The 18707-nt window shown below is 42.0% G+C and overlaps 1 protein-coding gene across 1 annotated transcript; it reads left to right on the top strand.

The window, feature by feature from the left end:
• The first annotated feature begins 3236 nt into the window (after window positions 1-3236).
• Window positions 3237-6946, top strand: pheta1 (PH domain containing endocytic trafficking adaptor 1). Its single transcript, XM_029717928.1, has 3 exons — window positions 3237-3412; window positions 3857-3960; window positions 4605-6946. The coding sequence occupies exon 3, from the start codon at window positions 4628-4630 to the stop codon at window positions 5468-5470; it is 843 nt and encodes a 280-aa protein (XP_029573788.1). The 5' UTR covers window positions 3237-3412; window positions 3857-3960; window positions 4605-4627; the 3' UTR covers window positions 5471-6946.
• The last annotated feature ends 11761 nt before the right edge of the window (window positions 6947-18707 follow it).

Raw genomic sequence — 18707 nt, 5'->3', positions numbered from 1 at the left:
CAATTATATGCAATACGAATGGAAAGGGTAACAGAATTTAAGTATTTGGGGCAATGGTTTTGATGAAAAGCTTACATGGAGACATCATATTACATATATTGAGACTAAATATAAGAAAGTCTTAAATATTGTGAGGACAATAGTTGGGCATGATTGGGGGGGCAGATAGGCAATACTTACTGAATATTTAGCGTACTTTGATGAGATCGTCCGAAGATTGAGTACTTTGTATATGGTTCTGCGGCTTTTACATCGCTGTTGCACCTTGATAGGATGCAAGCGAGGGCATTCAGGATGTGCGATGGTGCAATTAAAACTACACCGGTTGAGGCTTCACAAGTAGATACTGGGGAAATGCCACTATCCCTTAGAAGAGTTATGCCAGCCCTGGCATACTGGATTGAAGGGTAGTACGGTAGACCATCATATACTGAGAGTACTGGAAGAGTGCAGGGAATATGAATGATATCAAAAGAGGAGATTTGGCCCAGAGATTGGAAAAAGGGTTGATGAATATGGACTCAGAAATGTTGTTATAGGGCCATCTGTGGCAATAGGACATGTTCCACCATGTTGATCTGAGCCTGACAGAAGTAAATAAACAGTGGTGGGAAGAAGATAATGTAGGAACAATAGTGGGTATAATATAATAGTAATACGTTTTATTCTTGTCTTGCAGTGTATACAGATGGTTCAAAGGATCCCATGAATGGGAAGACAGGAGCAGGTGTATTTATTCCTGATTTCAATATTAATCTATGCAAGAGACTAACTAATGATTTATCTGTATATTCAACAGAAATGGTTGCGATAATTGTTGGATTCCAATGGATAGAGGAGGCACAACCAAGAAGACTAGTAATATGTTGGGACTCTGCATCAGTATAGTGTATCTTAAGATCTGGAACGTCAGAATGTGATGATTTATGGGTAGAAATAATGATGCTGTTGGGCTTACAAAGAAATGGTATTGAAATTCAGTTCTGTTGAATTCCGGCTCATACAGGAGTTAATGGAAATGATACAGTAGATATAATAGCAGAAAGAGCAGTGAGAAAGAATATTGTGGATATAAGGGTGTAGTTGGGTAGAGGGGAAAATAAAACATTCATTCTGGAAAATGGGTTAGATTGCTGGCAGAGACAATGGGATGAAAGTAGTAAGGGCAGACATTGTTATAATACAATGAAATCTGCACGGGAGATAGTGTCATATAATGGGAACAGAAGGGAGGAGGTTATGTTGTGTAGGATGAGATTAGGGTTTGCGGGATTGAATTAATCTTTGAAATTGATAGGGAAACATGGTCCTGGAATGTGTAATGGCTGTATGGTAGAGGAAATGGTTGATCATGTATTATTATTTTGTGAAATGTATGATGTAGAAAGGGAGAGGTTGTTTGATAGGGTCAGAGAGGTTGGACGGGAATGGGGAGTGGGTGGTATTTTGGGTGGGGGTAATGGGAGTAGTGAGGTTTGTTGGGACTTATTTTAATCTATTAGAAATTCTGGGTTAGTTAATTAAGAAAATATAGTGGTATAAATACAGTTGAAGTCGGAAGTTTACATACACCTTAGCCAGATACATTTAAACTCAGTTTTTCACAATTCCTGACATTTAATCCTAGTAAAAATTCCCTGTTTTAGGTCAGTTAGAATCACCACTTTATTTTAAGAACGTGAAATGTCAGAATAATAGTAGAGAGAATGATTTATTTCAGATTTTATTTCTTTCATCACATTCCCAGTGGGTCAGAAGTTCACATAAACTTAATTAGTATTGGGTAGCATTGCCTTTAAATTGTTTAACTTGGGTCAAACGTTTTGGGTAGCCTTCCACAAGCTTCCCACAATAAGTTGGGTGAATTTTGGCCCATTCCTCCTGACAGAGCTGGTGTAACTGAGTCAGGTTTGTAGGCCTCCTTGCTCGCACACGCTTTTTCAGTTCTGCCCACAAATTTTCCATAGGGTTGAGGTCAGAGCTTTCTGATGGCCACTCCAATAACTTGACTTTGTTGTCCTTAAGCCATTTGCCACAACTTTGGAAGAATGCTTGGGATCATTGTCCATTTGGAAGATCCATTTCCCACCAAGTTTTAACTTCTTGACTGATGTCTTAAGATGTTGCTTCAATATATCCACATCATTTTCCATCCTCATGATGCCATTTATTTGGGGAAGTGCACCAGTCCCTCCTGCAGTAAAGCACCCCCACAACATGATGCTGCCACCCCCATGCTTCACGGTTGGGACGGTGTTATTCGGCTTGCAAGCCTCCCCCTTTTCCCCCCCAACATAACGATGGTCATTATGGCCAAACAGTTCTATTTTTGTTTCATCAGACAAGAGGACATTTCTCCAAAAAGTACCATCTTTGTCCCCATGTGCAGTTGCAAACCGTAGTCTGGCTTTTTTATGGTGGTTTTGGAGCAGTGGCTTATTCCTTGCTGAGCGGCCTTTTAGGTTATGTTGATATAGGACTCGTTTTACTGTGGATGTAGATACTTTTGTACCTGTTTCCTCCAGCATCTTCACAAGGTCATTTGCTGTTGTTCTGGGATTGATTTGCACTTTTCGCACCAAGGTACGTTCATCTCTAGGAGACAGAACGCATCTCCTTCCTGAGCGGTATGACGGCTACGTGGTCCCATGGTGTTTATACTTGGGTACTATTGTTTGTACAGATGAACGTGGTACCTTCAGGCGTTTGGAAACTGCTCCCAAGGATGAACCAGACTTGTGGAGGTCTACACTTAGTTTTCTGAGGTCTTGGCGATTTCTTTTGATTTTCCCATGATGTCAAGCAAAGAGGCACTAGGTTTGAAGGTCGGCCTTGAAATACATCCACAGGTATCAAATGATGTCAATTGGCCGATTAGAAGCTTCTAAAGCCATGACATCCTTTTCTGGAATTGTCCAAGTTGTTTAAAAGCACAGTCACTTTAGTGTATGTAAACTTCTGACCCACTGGAATTGTGATACAGTGAATTATAAGTGAAATAATCTGTCTGTAAACAATTGTTGGAAAAAGGACTTGTGTCATGCACAAAGTAGATATCCTAACCGACTATAGTCCTATAAGTATAGTTTGTTAACAAGAAATTTGTGGAGTGGTTGAAAAACGAGTTTTAATGACTCCAACCTAAGTGTATGTAAACTACCGACTTCAACTGTAGGTCGTGACCGGCCTTACACTCCTGTACAATAGGTGGCAGTGTATGCACCTGTCAGTTGGTTGTGATTTGCCAATAAAACTTAAAGAAGAAGCTCCTGCACGGAGCCAGGGACAGCAAGTGTTCCCACTGCTGGTTGACGTGATGCTGTGTCGAAAGAACACGTGACTCACTAGGAGAAAAGGAATGAAAAGCTAAAAAGAAAAAGGCGAAAAATAGCTTTAACAACACTGCAAGAAGGTATGAGAAAACTACTTGTGGAAATGGGACAATTGTGTGTATATATATATATATTTAAATGACAGACATAGTATTAAGTATCCTGTTTTAAGGCGATTAAACTGTATTTGCTGACGTTGGATAATTTTCTCTGTCTGGACCAAAAACATTTAGCTAGGGGCATCATGCTAGGTGTGTGTTTGCTAGCTAACGTTAGCTTTCTTTCAGTAGTTGGATTGGCTAGCTAGCACTGTTTTCAAGGGGATTTATTGGTAACGTTGCATCCTTGTGCTGATGACGTGTCAAATCTAAGCCATTGAAAGTATAGCTAGCTAACGTTATCCATGAAACATTCATGTGTTGGTATTTATAAGCCGTTTTTTTTTCCTGTGGTGAGAGACTGACCTTTTTTTATTTTCGAAATTACAGTGTAAGATTTGCGGTGATTTTTTTTTTTTCTTCCAGCTCCAGCGGAGAGAAAGGGGATGGTGAATTCTGACCTGCAATGCTGTTGTGAGGTCAAACAGGCCTGCGGTAAAGGGTTCAGCAACTGGATATGAGAGCGATCTGTGAGTGTACCCCTAGTCTACATCCAGTCTTCGGTACTATTGACTGAAAATGCTGTTAAATGTAAAACCCATTTTTTTTTTTTTTTTTGCACCACTATGTGATACTTAAAAAATATATCACTGATTAGACATATCTGGAAAGGTAAAATCTATGTGGCAGAGCACTCACTTTCACCTGTTCAATCATATAACATCAGTGGCAATACGCCAGCGTTTCCCAAACTCGGCCCGACCCCGTTTATTTATTTTTTATTTTTTTGCTCTAGCACTACACAGTTGATTAAAATAATCAAGTTGATGAGCTCCCCAGACTGCTGGGCTGGGCAAAAACCAAAACATGCACCCCTTGGGGTCCCCAGGACAGTGTTTGAGAAACGATGCATTAAGCTAAGTCGCTCTAGCTAGCAGAGATCGTTACAGTGACCTCTTGCATGACCCCCGTCTTTGTTTGCACACTACAGTACTTGTAAACTACAAATGGGCAGGTATAGGACTTGTGAGCTGTTTAATTTGTTTACAGTAGTCTAATCCTAGATGCCTCTGACCTGTGTATACCTAAACAATTAGTTAATAAATCATATTGATGAGCTGGACTAGTACCCAGATGCTATATTGTGATGATGATTATATATATTTTTTTTAAGAACACCCCTGTGGAGAAGGCGTGATGAAGCTGAATGAACGTAGTGTGGCTCACTATGCCACCTGCGACTCGCCGCCAGACAAGACAGGCTTCCTCTTCAAGAAGGGGGAGCGAAACACAGCCTACCACCGGCGTTGGTTGATCCTGAAGGGCAACATGCTGTTCTACTTTGAGGAGCGTGAGAGGCGGGAACCCATCGGCGTCATCGTGTTGGAGGGCTGCACCGTAGAGCTCTGCGAGTCAGCTGAGGAGTTCGCCTTTGCCATCAAATTTGACTGCGCCAAGGCGCGTGTCTACAAGATGGCGGCGGAGAACCAGGCGGCCATGGAGTCGTGGGTTAAGGCTCTGTCGCGAGCCAGCTTCGACTACATGCGGCTAGTGGTGCGGGAGTTGGAGAGGCAGCTGGAGGAAATCCAGGAGGGGGCTGGTGGGCTGCAGGGCAGGCCCAAGTCCTCCAAGAAGGCTGGGGGGGTGGCACGCTCCAAATCAGGAGCATCATTCAGCGCTTCCCACGTGCCCTCTACCCAGGTTACAGGTGCAGCGCTCACACAGGGTTCGGCTCATGCCTGCAGCCGTCAGGAGGAGGTGCAGCTCCTGTCAGGCGCTTCTAAAGAGAACGGGGTGGCCTGGAGCAAGCCTTCTGCTCTGGTCAATGGGTTCGGTGAGGGCCCCCACTCTGGTGTGCCGTGGGAGGGAAATGGTAATGGAGGGGGCGATGGGGTCAGGCCTCCGCCCGTGCCTCCGCGCAGGAGGGGTGCATCTCTTGAGAGTCCTGTCTCCCCCGGGACAGGGTGCTTCTCCAAACTTCACGACTGGTACGGAAAAGAGGTGGCTGAACTGAGGGTGGAGTGGCTTCAGAGCCACTGAGGCGCCCCACCCTCACCTCACAGCCCAGCTGTTAGCCATTATTAGAAAGGGCACTTGTCACTTCGCAGGATTGTTTCACCCCAGAATACCTTGATTTTAATGCCAGAGAGCATGTCCTTAAAATTTCAAACCCTTGGGGCAGTCTGGGGAGCTGGTTGATTTTCTAAAAGCAGCACTTTCCTGGTATTTTTAGGTCTTGTGGGCCAGTGGGAATATGATGTGTTGTCCTATGACTGTCTGTCACTACATTTCTATGAGTCTATGGTACATTTTGGATTTTGTTTTTTAAAGGAAAAGCTTTTGTATTTACTGTCTTTTTGTTGTAGTTTTTTTTCCAATCAGAAACTACGATCACTTATCACTTTCTCTATCATTGTTGTGTTCTACCATTGTTCTATTCACAAAAGAAAGGATGACCCCTGATTGTTACTGAATTGAGTATATCTGACATAATAGATATCAGTACATATACATAGTTGTAAAAAAGCATTTCATTCCATTTCACCGGAGGTTTTGAAAGGGGGACCATTGAACAATGAACACCGGTGCATTCATTCTTTATACCACATTAATTTTGATCAAGCAATGGTTTACGTATTTAGAAAATGTTTCTCTCTTTTTAACCTGTGCCTTATGATTTTCCTCCCAAACCTGTCATTGACAGTCATCTAATAATAAGAGTAGGCCTACCCGATGCCTTTATCTGCCTTTCGTTTTTGCCAAACCACACCTTAGTGCAATTTCTGTTTGTTTGCGACAATGGCTCAATCCATTTGGCCAGATCTAACGCACAGTATTTTCATTAGTCACTTTTTTATATACATTTGATTACCAATAATGGAATAACCCAGAATTTCTTTTTAGGGGGGCCTTTTCTGTTTCCTGGTCATACCATACTAGACTGGTATCTTTAGACAAGTCTGTTACTTGTGCCAAAATAGGACAAGGAACGGGAAATCATGTTGTGGAAAGCCAATAAAGATCCTGAACAGGCTACAGGTGGTTGGTATAGATGTGATTGTGACTGGGTGAATGATGATCAGTTGTATGTTATTAATTACTATGTTTTTATGAAATCTATTTCTGACACTAGGAGGACATTTTGTACTGAGTTACAGTCCCCTTTTTTATTTTTATGACATTTGGAGTATGTCAAATTATTGGATGAGACATTGCACAGCATGACACCTCTATATCCAGTGTGCTAAAAATGGAACGATGACAACCCAATGCTTCCTTATACTTTTGTAATCTGTTTGTGGTCAACTTCATGGAAAGAATACCAAAATATTTTATTACACTACTGCCAGAAGAATGTCCTGTTTCCAAGTGGCTAGATGGGATTGTGTCTAGAGACAGTAATGCAATTACCTTCAGCTGCTCACCCCTGAATGAATGAATGAATGACTGAACTTATAATACTATAAGCATTACCTATAAGTAATTTAAACAAAACAATAAACAGCTGAAAGATTCTCTTGTTTTGTCCAAGTGTGTATCCTTGATTTCAATGTTCGAATGAATACATTCGTTCATGTTGGGCTGTTTTCCTCTCTTGAACTGAAACTTTTTTGATGCTAAACTAATGCCAGTTTCTGTGTTGGCATTGGCATATATGTGAATTTAATGTGAGCGAGGAAACTGAAATGGACGGCATTAAATCAACATCAGGCGACCAGTCCAGATGGGACAGTAGGGTTGTGTTTTCTCTCTAAATGAAAGCAAAATGTTTCACTTACCAGATGTCGCTCCAAACTAATTTCTACTGTGCTATATTGTAAAAATTCATAAAAACAAAAATGTGCTTTTTGGTCTTAATTTAAGGTTAGAGTTGGGCAAAAGTTTAGCAGATTGGTTCATTTTAGGGGTAGGTTTAAAGTCACATTTTAAGAAGGTAAATTGTAGAAATAGGGGGGTTTATGACTTTGTGGCTGTGGTAACTACTGAAGACCGATGTGTATGGAATGGGTAGTCTAGCCTAATTTCTAGTCCTTTTAATTTATCAATACATGTTTTATATTATAGAGATGATTAAAACACTATGACCAAATCTACATCGACAATTTATTATATGTTTGTATTTATTAGTGTTACAAGGACTTATTGTATGTTTTTGTTTCCAATCCTCCATTATTGTTCCACTCTCGAAAAAACAAAAGGTGTCCTACCTGAACGACTTCAAACCTGTCGCACTCACCTCGGTCATCATGAAAACCTTTGAGAGCCTGGTACTGTCCCCTCTCTAAACCATCACTGACGCCTCCCTTGACCCACTGCAGATCAGCTAACAGGTCTGTGGACGACGCTGTCAACATGGGCCTACACTACCTCAAACACCTCGATAACCCAAAGACATATGCAAGGATATTGTTATTGGACCCCAGCTCTGCGTTCAATACCATCATCCCAGAACTGCTACAAAACAAAACTCCCAGCTGAATGTGTCCAGCGCTATCTGTCAGTGGATCACTGACTTCCTGACAAACAGGACACAACACGTGAAGATGGGAAAACACCTTTCTGACTCTATCCTTCAGCACCGGAGAGCCGCAAGGATGCATGCTCTCACCTCTACTGCAATGACTGCACCTCCAACAACGCATCTGGCAAACTACTCAAGTTTGCAGATGACACCACTGTTCGGTCTCATCACCGACGGCGATAAGTCCATGTACCGTGGAGAGGTCAACTGGCTGGTGGCCTGGTGCAATAGCTTCATACGATATCATCCTGATCTCGCAAACTCGCATTCTCTTTCACTACACAGATGTATCAGGATGACCCGTGTAGCGAAATGGAATGTGAGTGTGCGAGATCAGGATGACCCGTGTAGCGAAATGGAATGTGAGTGTGTGAGATCAGGATGACCCGTGTAGCGAAATGGAATGTGAACGTGTGAGATCAGGATGACCCGTGTAGCGAAATGGAATGTGAGTGTGCGAGATCAGGATGACCCGTGTAGCGAAATGGAATGTGAACGTGAGAGATCAGGATGACCCGTGTAGCGAAATGGAATGTGAACGTGTGAGATCAGGATGACCCGTGTAGCGAAATGGAATGTGACTGTGCGAGATCAGGATGACCCGTGTAGCGAAATGGAATGTGAACGTGTGAGATCAGGATGACCCGTGTAGCGAAATGGAATGTGAGTGTGCGAGATCAGGATGACCCGTGTAGCGAAATGGAATGTGAACGTGTGAGATCAGGATGACCCGTGTAGCGAAACAATGTGAGTGTGTGAGATCAGGATGACTCGAGACTACTGGTGCAGTCGCAATAACTTGGAACTCAACAGACAAAACCGTGGAGATGGTAGACTTCAGAAAACGCCCCCACCGTCTCTCCCCCCTGAGGAAGGCCCCAAAAATGTTCTCCCAAGTCATAGACTGTTCTCTCTGCTACCGCACGGCTAGCGGTACCGGAGCGCCAAGTCTAGGTCCAAAAGGTTCCTTAACAGCTTCTACCCCCAAGCCATAAGACTGCTGAACAATTCATCAAATCGTCACCTGGACTATTTGCATTGACCCCCACCCCCTCTAGTCTCTTTACCCCTACTTACATGTACAAATTACCTTGACTAACCTGTACCTCCGCACATTGACTCGGTACCGGTACCCCCTGTATGAAGCTTCATTATTGTTATTTTATAGTGTTACATTTTTTTTATTTTTTTTTACATTAGATTATTTAGTGAATATTTTCTTAAAACTGCATTGTTGGTTAAGGGCTTGTAAGTAAGCATTTCACGTTAAGTCTATACCTGTTGTATTCGGCAAATAAAATTTGATTTGAAGATTGATGGCACGGCTGAATCATAAAAACTCCGGGGGACCATAATCTCCCACAACCTCAAGTGGGAGGACAACCAAGAAGGCAACATCACAGCGGTCACCAAGAAGGCAACATCACAGCGGTCACCAAGAAGGCAACATCACAGCGGTCACCAAGAAGGCACACACCAGCAGATCAAATCAAATCAAATGTATTTATATAGCCATTCTTACATCAGCTGATATCTCAAAGTGCTGTACAGAAACCCAGCCTAAAACCCCAAACAGCAAGTAATGCAAGTGTAGAAGCACGGTGGCTAGGAAAAACTCCCTAGAAAGGCCAAAACCTAGGAAGAAACCTAGAGGGGAACCAGGCTATGAGGGATGGCCAGTCCTCTTCTGGCTGTGCCGGGTGGAGATTATAACAGAACATGGCCAAGATGTTCAAATGTTCATAAATGACCAGCATGGTCAAATAATAATAATCACAGTAGTTGTCGAGGGTGCAACAAGTCAGCACCTCAAGAGTAAATGTCAGTTGGCTTTTCATAGCCAATCATTGAGAGTATCGCTACCGCTCCTGCTGTCTCTAGAGAGTTGAAAACAGCAGGTCTGGGACAGGTAGCACGTCCGGTGAACAGGTCAGGGTTCCATAGCCACAGGCAGAACAGTTTAAACTAGAGCAGCAGCACGGCCAGGTGGACTGGGGACAGCAAGGAGTCATCATGCCAGGTAGTCCTGAGGCATGGTCCTAGGGCTCAGGTCCTCCGAGAGAGAGAAAGAAAGAGAGAATTAGAGAGAGCATACTTAAATTCACACAGGACACCGGATAAGACAGGAGAAATACTCCAGATATAACAGACTGACCCTAGCCCCCCGACACATAAACTACTGCAGCATAAATACTGGAGGCTGAGACCGGAGGGGTCAGGAGACACTGTGGTCCCATCTGATGATACCCCCGGACAGGGCCAAACAGGCAGGATATAACCCCACCCACTTTGCCAAAGCACAGCCCCCACACCACTAGAGGGATATCAGATACATGTATTACCTACTTGTGACAGCTTAAAAAACTCAATGTCTCCCAGTCATTCCTGATCCGGTTTTACGTATCAATCGTTGAGTCCATCCTCACCTCCTCCATCACAGTCTGGTTTGGGTCTGGGTCTGCCCACTGCAAGGGCAAACTGCAATGCATTGTTCTGTCCGCAGAAGGTCATGCACCTAGCTCCAGAGCAAGAAAGTGTGCAGGAAAGAAGAAAAAAATGTACCTCTGGCAGGCGGTTCATGACCAAAACCACGCCACCTGAAAAGATCCTTTGGACTATGCACTCTATGCTGCACACTGCATCAAGCCTTCTCTGAACGGTAGCCTACACAAAAATTGCTGCGCTATACTGCATTTGCACTTTTGTTGATCGCTCTGCATTAAGATGAATTCATATTGATACTGCACATTTGTACATCCACTGTATATCAACTGTGTATACCCACAGTATATTTGTATATCTACTAATTCTCTTATAGCTCTATGCTCACTCTACCTAGTTGTATATAATAAAAAATTAAGTGAGAATAGGCATTGGTCTGAAGCCGAAAAAAGAAGGAAATTCACGAGCACCACAATATCTATTCCACCCATGCTCTACCAAGGTTTTCCAGCACACATCTTTGACCTACTACAGTAGCTATGTTGGTATTGTACTTCAAACTATGTGTAGGCAGGTTGATTAGGATTCAAACCTTCTCAAACAGCCTAGTTCATACTCTTAGAGGAGGTGCTTCCACAATGTGATTTGTACCGCATGCAAGGTAAAGTATTAGATTCTTCACATACCACAGTAAGACATTATCCCATTAAGCTACCTTTTAAAGCTTTTTTTTTTATTAAATGAAAGCGAGCTTTGCTTTTATACTTACTGTCACATCTGCTCCTGCTACGCCCTCTGGTGTTCATCCGGTGTCTTCTTAATCTGCAGTTACTCCCCCAGTACACCCTCTCCCTCTCTGTGTGACTGTGTGGCTGGAGACAGGTGTGCTGGAGTCAGAGCAAATTCCTTCCAGCTGCAACTCGTTCCATAATCAAGACCTCTAAAAACACTCAGTCCTGCCACTTCCACTCTGCCAGATCATAATCTCTGCTCAGTCAGTTATTAGGGGAACGGCACCTCCGTACCTTCAGGCTCTGATCAGGCCCTACACCCAAACAAGGGCACTGCGTTCATCCACCTCTGGCCTGCTCGCCTCCCTACCTCTGAGGAAGCACAGTTCCCGCTCAGCCCAGTCAAAACTGTTCGATGCTCTGGCACCACCATTGGTGGAACAAGCTCCCTCACGATGCCAGGACAGCGGAGTCAATCACCACCTTCCGGAGACACCTGAAACCCCACCTCTTTAAGGAATACCTGGGATAGGATAAAGTAATCCTTCTAACCCCCCCCCCTTTAAAAGGTTTAGATGCACTATTGTAAAGTGGTTGTTCTACTGGATATTATAGGTGAATGCACCAATTTGTAAGTCGCTCTGGATAAGAGCGTCTGCTAAATGACTTAAATGTAAATGTAAATTAGTCTAGACATTTATGATTACGCAAGCTCCTGTTACGCTGCCTCACACCGTTTATCCTCTCATTGCAGTTACCGCTCTGTCTCTGGCTCCTGTCTCCTGTTCCACATCTCACCCCCCAACTACCTTGCTCTGGATTTTACAGACAGATATGTCTGCTAGCTGTTAGCTTACCTGTGTAATATTGACAAAAGCTCAGAACCACTTGTGTTTCAAACATAGTCCTGTTTTATCAATTGCTGTACTGTTCATTACCTCTGTCAATAATGTGTAGCTTCAAGTTATATTTGTACTATTTTTTTCTTCTTCAATAAAGACAACGCAACAATACACATTTACAATAGGCCTATATCTAAAAATACATACAGCCAAATGTGGAATGCCTTGACACAGCCCCTAACCATGGTATATTGGCCATATACTACAAACCCCTGAGGTGCCTTATTGCTATTATAAACTGGTTACATAATTAGAAGAATAAAAATAAATGTTTTGTCATACCTGTGGTATACGGTCTGACATACCAGAGCTTTCAGCCAATCAGCATGCAGGGCTCGAACCACCCAGTTTATAATACAGCATAACACATGCTCTCCTTGTGAACTCTCACAATGTTGTGTGTTTTATTTATTGATAAAATCCCAGCTCATAATCCTACTGATCATTGCTCAAAGCAAATTGCCAAGAGAAAGTAAACAAAGACTGAAGCAATTATTTACTATATGATTACACAATGTAGCTGGCTAGATGACTACAGGAGCAAGAAATATGGATGAGCTGTTCTCAAACTCGCCAAGGCGAGGTATGACTGTGAATATACTGTATCATAGTCATCCACCTCAGTGGATCACTTGGGATACAGAAAGGGGGCAGCCCTGTAACCATATCAAACGTAACATATAATCATTTCAGTGTCCCGGATTTACATTTACTATGTTATGTCTAGTCTATGAGACCAGGCTGGCACTCAGCAAGTCACTTAAGCAAGCAATGATTTGGATGTTGGTTGTTTTAACCTGGTGCAGCGTGTGGAGCCCCGAATACGTTTTACTTGTGGATGACAATTTCAGATTTTCTGTGAGCACACTGAAAGTAATTTGACACTGTGTTGATCAGTCAGCACACATTTGGATTATAAATGTCAAGACAGCAGGAGTTTATGACAAGTGTTTGAAACAGCAATGCTGTCAGTCTGGTAAGCATGGGAAAGGGGATACCTACTCAGTTGCACAACTGAATGCATTCAACTGAAACGTGTCTTGAAAATTTTGAAAATGTGGATTTTCCAGACGTTAAAATAAGGTTAATTTTTGGTTCTGAATAAAAGTTGAAAATGCGTTATTTATAGACGTCTATGTTTGAGAAAATTGTACTTGTTTTCAGGCAGAATTAAGTGACGTTTTATGTATTGTTGAAAGCGCGTCTTGGGCAGAAAATGCCGCCCTCGTCAATCTTCTGCATAGGCGGCCTTTCTAATGAGCGGGCCGACCCTGTACCTCGTCTTAATGTTACTGTAGCTTGCTCTGTGCAATGCAAATGAACGTGATTAGCGTGTCACTTTCCCAAAGTTTGGTGGTTTTAAACTTAACGTTAACTAGTTAAATGTTGTGTAAGAAAGTATGAAATATTGTGGTGCATGAACTGGCCATACATGTTGGCTAACGTTACAGACTTACGTTGGCTGAGGTTACTTAGCTCGCTAAAGTTAGTTAGCTATCATAGCAGCCAAGGACGTTCGCTAGTTTATTTGTGCATATTTGTTTTTATGCACCGATTACACGTTAACACATGATGACTTCAGCCTTATGTGAAAACCTTACCCAGGTAGCACAAACATCTGGCCCACACCTGGCCTGATTCCGGCCCACACCTGGCCTGATTCCGGCAGATCTAAAACTGCTGGCCCAGGTCTGGCAGCCGGATCCGACCTGAGTCCGAAATTAATGAGTGTAACCGATAGAACTAACAACCAGGTTTAGCGGTATGATGAAATAGTATGAATTTACTTCTAAATGAAAACATGTCATTTTGACCAGTAAATGTGCTTGTTTTCTTTGGCAACCGTGGTATAAGCGGGATAAAGTCCTCCGCTCCGTACATTATCTGGAACGAATAAACTCGGGCAGTACCATTAGACCCAGATAATGTACAAAGGTCAGTGTATATCCCTGACATGTATGTGCGTATGTGTGTATGTAGATGTATCTATGTCTCGCTGGGTCTATCTGCCCTTTCCTTGCTGTGTTTGGTCCTCTCCTTTCTGCCTCAGTCTGTCTGGTGCATGCTGCAGCCACCTTATGACGAACTTCTCCGTCTCTCCATCTGTGCCCTTGGATGCAAAATTGTTTCTCCTGACAGCACCTTTGAATAACAGAAAAAAAAACTAAAGTAATAGTTACAACAATTAGTTACAAATATTTTGACACCACACAAAAATCCTGAGAATCACAATCCAGACCTCAAATGGTACGCACATCAACACAAAGCTATAACCAAAGAGGTTTTCAATTTCAACACGGAGTCAAACAGATCGAGATACATGTGTGTCTGTTGTAGCGCCACTGTGTGGTCAATCCAAATGTGCTTGCATATGTCCAATCTTGACAGGGTTTGGAACTTAAGTACCAAGTTTGGTTACAATACAAATATCCTTGTCTGATTTATATGCATTTATGTACCAGACTACGCCCACATTAATGTTTATTGGTCAGTTGTTTGACATACTAGTCTGGAAAATATTGTTGAAAGACATTGGTCCATAGAAGCCATTATCAAGTGTCATCCAGATCGGCCCTGTGGTTCTGGAGATGTCATTTAAGTGTTTTCAAAAATTCAAAATGGCGGAAAATCCATCATGGAAAACCTTGTGGGTCCTTGAGGCAAATTTGTTCCCTGTGACAAGAGGGAACTATGCACAGAATTTCAGGACTCTAGGCTAGGGATGGGCAACTGGCAGCCCCCAAAGGCCTCAGATCAATTTCCATTGGAAAATAACTATTTTCTGTGATCTACTGTCAGGCTATGTCCTAATAGTATTCTAATTCCTAATTCTATGGTCAGGCCACTGTCTGTCTCTCACACCAGTCTCTCTTATCTTGTGTTCTGTGCCCAGTATTCAAAAGCTGCCTTTCCAGAGCACAAGCTGATGCCGTAACTAGTAAGTTGGTTGTCTCCTCTTTCTTCAGTCTCGTGCTGCGCTGCATTCTGTTGTTATGTGAACGATTGGCTGAGCCTTGGATACAGCAGCCAGTATTGCTCCAAATGCGCATCACTCGTTCGCTTACAGCCAGTAGTGATCCAACGCCCCCCTCCCTCCCAAACTTTTCTAATCGGATCTACACGAATCACGTAGGTTACCTATTTTGGATTCAAAACGGCGAATTTTGCCAAAAGGTGAATAGTTTGCATCCCGAAATCATACACTTCAACAGTGTTTACCAATCCTGGTCCTGGGACCTCAATGGTTACAAATTGTAACTATGCAATAGACTAGAATCATGATTTAACTAGTTAAAAGTTGATTTGTAATTCATATATATACAGATTTTTTTTCCTTTTAACAGTACACTACACTTCATGTAAATACTCTAAAACCAGTTCATCTCAATATCTAATTTCCTTAATCTGCATAATGTGTAGAATTTCATCAAATTAGAGACTTAATTTCAACCAGTAGAGAATGTGAAACGCCTTTCTGAACGACGTTCATTTTCTAAGTGTAATCAATAGATAATACATGCATTATTAATATTATATTATAAATACAAGTTAAATATGTACTGCAATGCACATCTGGTGTGCATTATAAAAACAGAGGAAGAAAGCGGATGTGGCGAGAGAGGTGTAAAAGACAGAAAGGGAAAAAGGTAAGAACAGAGGAGCATGGAAGACAGCATATGATTAATGAATCACAGTGCTAGAATTAATATACTCTCAGTTCATCACAATTACATAAGTGTCCCTAGTGGCGTCTCCTAACCAGCCTTGGGCTCCCAGTCTGCCCGAAGGTTATCTTATGAGCCGGTGAGGTGGCGATGACGGGACTGGGAGTTGGCATCCTCTATCACATCAAAACATGCCTGCAGATGAGAGACAGATGGAGAGAGAGAGCATGCTTAAGCCTTGTTTTTAAAAAATATTTTATTCTAACACTGTCAGTCATCATAATCATCAGGAGGAGAAATGCAAAACTGACCTTGGATCATTAACTCTGGGACTACTACATCTCTATCTAAAGCATCTCTTTAATAATATTTCCTGTTGACCCGACCAAGTGACCTCTGCTCATGCTGTGCCCTCTATGTAGCCAGTTCAGATGCAGGAGGGGTTCACCGACACAGCTGATATAACCTAGAGGATTTAGGGGGAAGAGGGATGAAGTGAAGGAGAGAGACTAATATTGAGAATATAAGGTAGTTTAAGAGACAGTGTTCAACAGGAATCTGTGTGTGTAGTCTCACCTGGTGTCCACACTAAGTGGCTGAATAGTACTTTATACTGAAAACATGCACAGACACACAAGGACAAACAATACAGCGTAGTAATAGAAATAATGAAGTCTCTTACTATTCTCCATGGTTGGTCCTCTGCCTATTTGAAGGTGGAAGGAGCCACAGTTATACACCTGAGCCTGCTTACTGCACAACACATTAATCAGATTGATACATGAGTGTATAATAGGGTGTCTAATTGTAAAAAAAAAAATTCAGTATGGGTGACTTAAAATAGCCTGTTTTGTTTTTGTACAGACATCACCCTGACCTAAACAGCACACTCACCTGAAAAGTAGAAATCAAAGGGAGAGAAACTGGGAATTGAATAACTGCAGTTGACACAGCTAAGTAAATGGAACAACACTCTTAAGGATCCACCCCTTTTTTTAAATTTTCGCCTAAAATGACATACACAAATCTAACTGCCTGTAGCTCAGGCCCTGAAGCAAGGATATGCATATCTGAAAGTAAACATTTTGAAGTTTGTGGAAATTTGAAAGGAATGTAGGCTAATATAACACATTAGATCTGGTAAAAGATAATACAAAGAAAAAAACAACCGTTTTTGTGTATTTCTTTGTACCAGCGTCTTTGAAATGCAAGAGAAAGGGCATAACGAATTGTTCGAGCCCAGGCGCAATTTAGACGTTGGCCACTAGATGGCAGCACTGTATGTGCAAAGTTTTAGAGTGATCCAGTGAAATCCTGCATGTCTGTTTAAAATGTTGTATCAAGACTGCCCAAATATGCCTAATTGGTTAATTCATGCATTTTCAAGTTCATAATTGTGCACTCTCCTCAAACAATAGCATGGTATTATTTCACTGTAATAGCTTCTGTAAATTGGACAGTGCAGTTAAATTAACAAGAATGTAAGCTTTCTGCCCAAATCAGATATGTCTATGTCCTGGGATTTTTTTTTGTTTCTTACAACCTCATGCTAATCACATTAGCCTACGTTAGCTCAACCGCCACGCGGACGGGACACCGATCCTGAACAAGTTTTTTTAAAAGAGCCTGTAGTTGTGCATAGTGTTGTCTATGGTGTTGCCTGGGAACAGCACCCTCTTCGAAGAAGTACGAGGTGAAGATCTCCCACACACAGATTGCCTCTCTTGCTGCGTTGTTGGACTAGCAAACAATCTGCAACACACACGATACAATACAATTTTAATAGCCTAAACCCGGTTGCTAAACTGAAAATGGTCGTTGGCGCCTTTGGAACATTAGACTAACCCCACAGTTACTCACGGTTTCATAGAAACCCCCTTGAAACCAATAGTTCCAAGGACGTTGCCCTGCATGTATCCGAAAACCAAACCATCCTCCCCAGCTCCCGATCCGTCAAACCCAAACTATCTCCTAAAGCAACTGGAACCTTCGTCAACCCACCCAAGCAGAAAGCAAATTGAGACGACTCGATTGCTAAGTTAACTATACATTTTCTTTATTTAAGGTAAAGTAGGGCGCAGTTAAAACCAATTCAGGAAAAAACTATTTTTAGTACACAAAATGTTTTCCCAGTTCACAAGAGTATCTCTCCCCTTTTTTTCTCTCCTAAGCAACAACAGAAAAAACCTGTGAAGCCCTCTGCACACCACCCATAGTCCAATTTGACTGGCCCAAACAGGCACACACCCTTCAAGTGAACACAAACACCAACATATTTAAAGTAACAGTACATAATCATTTAACAAACATAGGCCCAACAATGCTGTAGTAAAATGTAGACCTTATGAAAATAAAACAAATCTGATTCAAATGTATACAAGGTATACAAAATATCCATATTATTATTACTTAAACCATAGTTCTAAATACATGTTTTAACAAGGTATTACACACTCCCCCACCAAAAAAATAGGCATGTCCTCATGACAAGTAAACCAGAGTAAAGAACATAGTATGTACAAACACAGGAAACGTGTTAACCCTTCTGTTCTGTTTCTTAGAATAACTCAAAGGGCATAAGGGTTAGGCCTGCACATAATACTATCCAATCCACTTGTATATAGAGGTGATATATCTCACTATAGGAACAGACACCACACTAGGAATTCCAGGTGTATCACAGGTCAGTAGCGTAGGAGCTTTCTTAGGTCTTAGAGATCATCTTATCTCTGCTTCTGCTTTCTTCATTTCTTCTGAGTTGTCTTCAACTGAATTGGATTTCTTAACCTCATTTGTTTCATCCTCATTTGTTCTATATGTTTCCTCAGTTTCAGTTGTTTCTGTTGCTTCTTAAGCTTTATTTGTTTCTTCAGTGGACTCCCGTTTCTTTTTCTTCTCCTGATCTCGCCTCAGGTTCTCCAGTCATCATATTCCATGTAATGTCCAAGTCCAAACTGTAAGTTTCATTCATTTTTTTATCTTCTTTTCTTGACAGTTTGTGTCAAGTCGATCATA

The sequence above is a fragment of the Salmo trutta genome, chromosome 27 (assembly GCF_901001165.1).
Source record: "Salmo trutta chromosome 27, fSalTru1.1, whole genome shotgun sequence".
Lineage (NCBI taxonomy): Eukaryota > Metazoa > Chordata > Actinopteri > Salmoniformes > Salmonidae > Salmo > Salmo trutta.
This window is presented reverse-complemented; position numbering and strand designations above follow the sequence as displayed.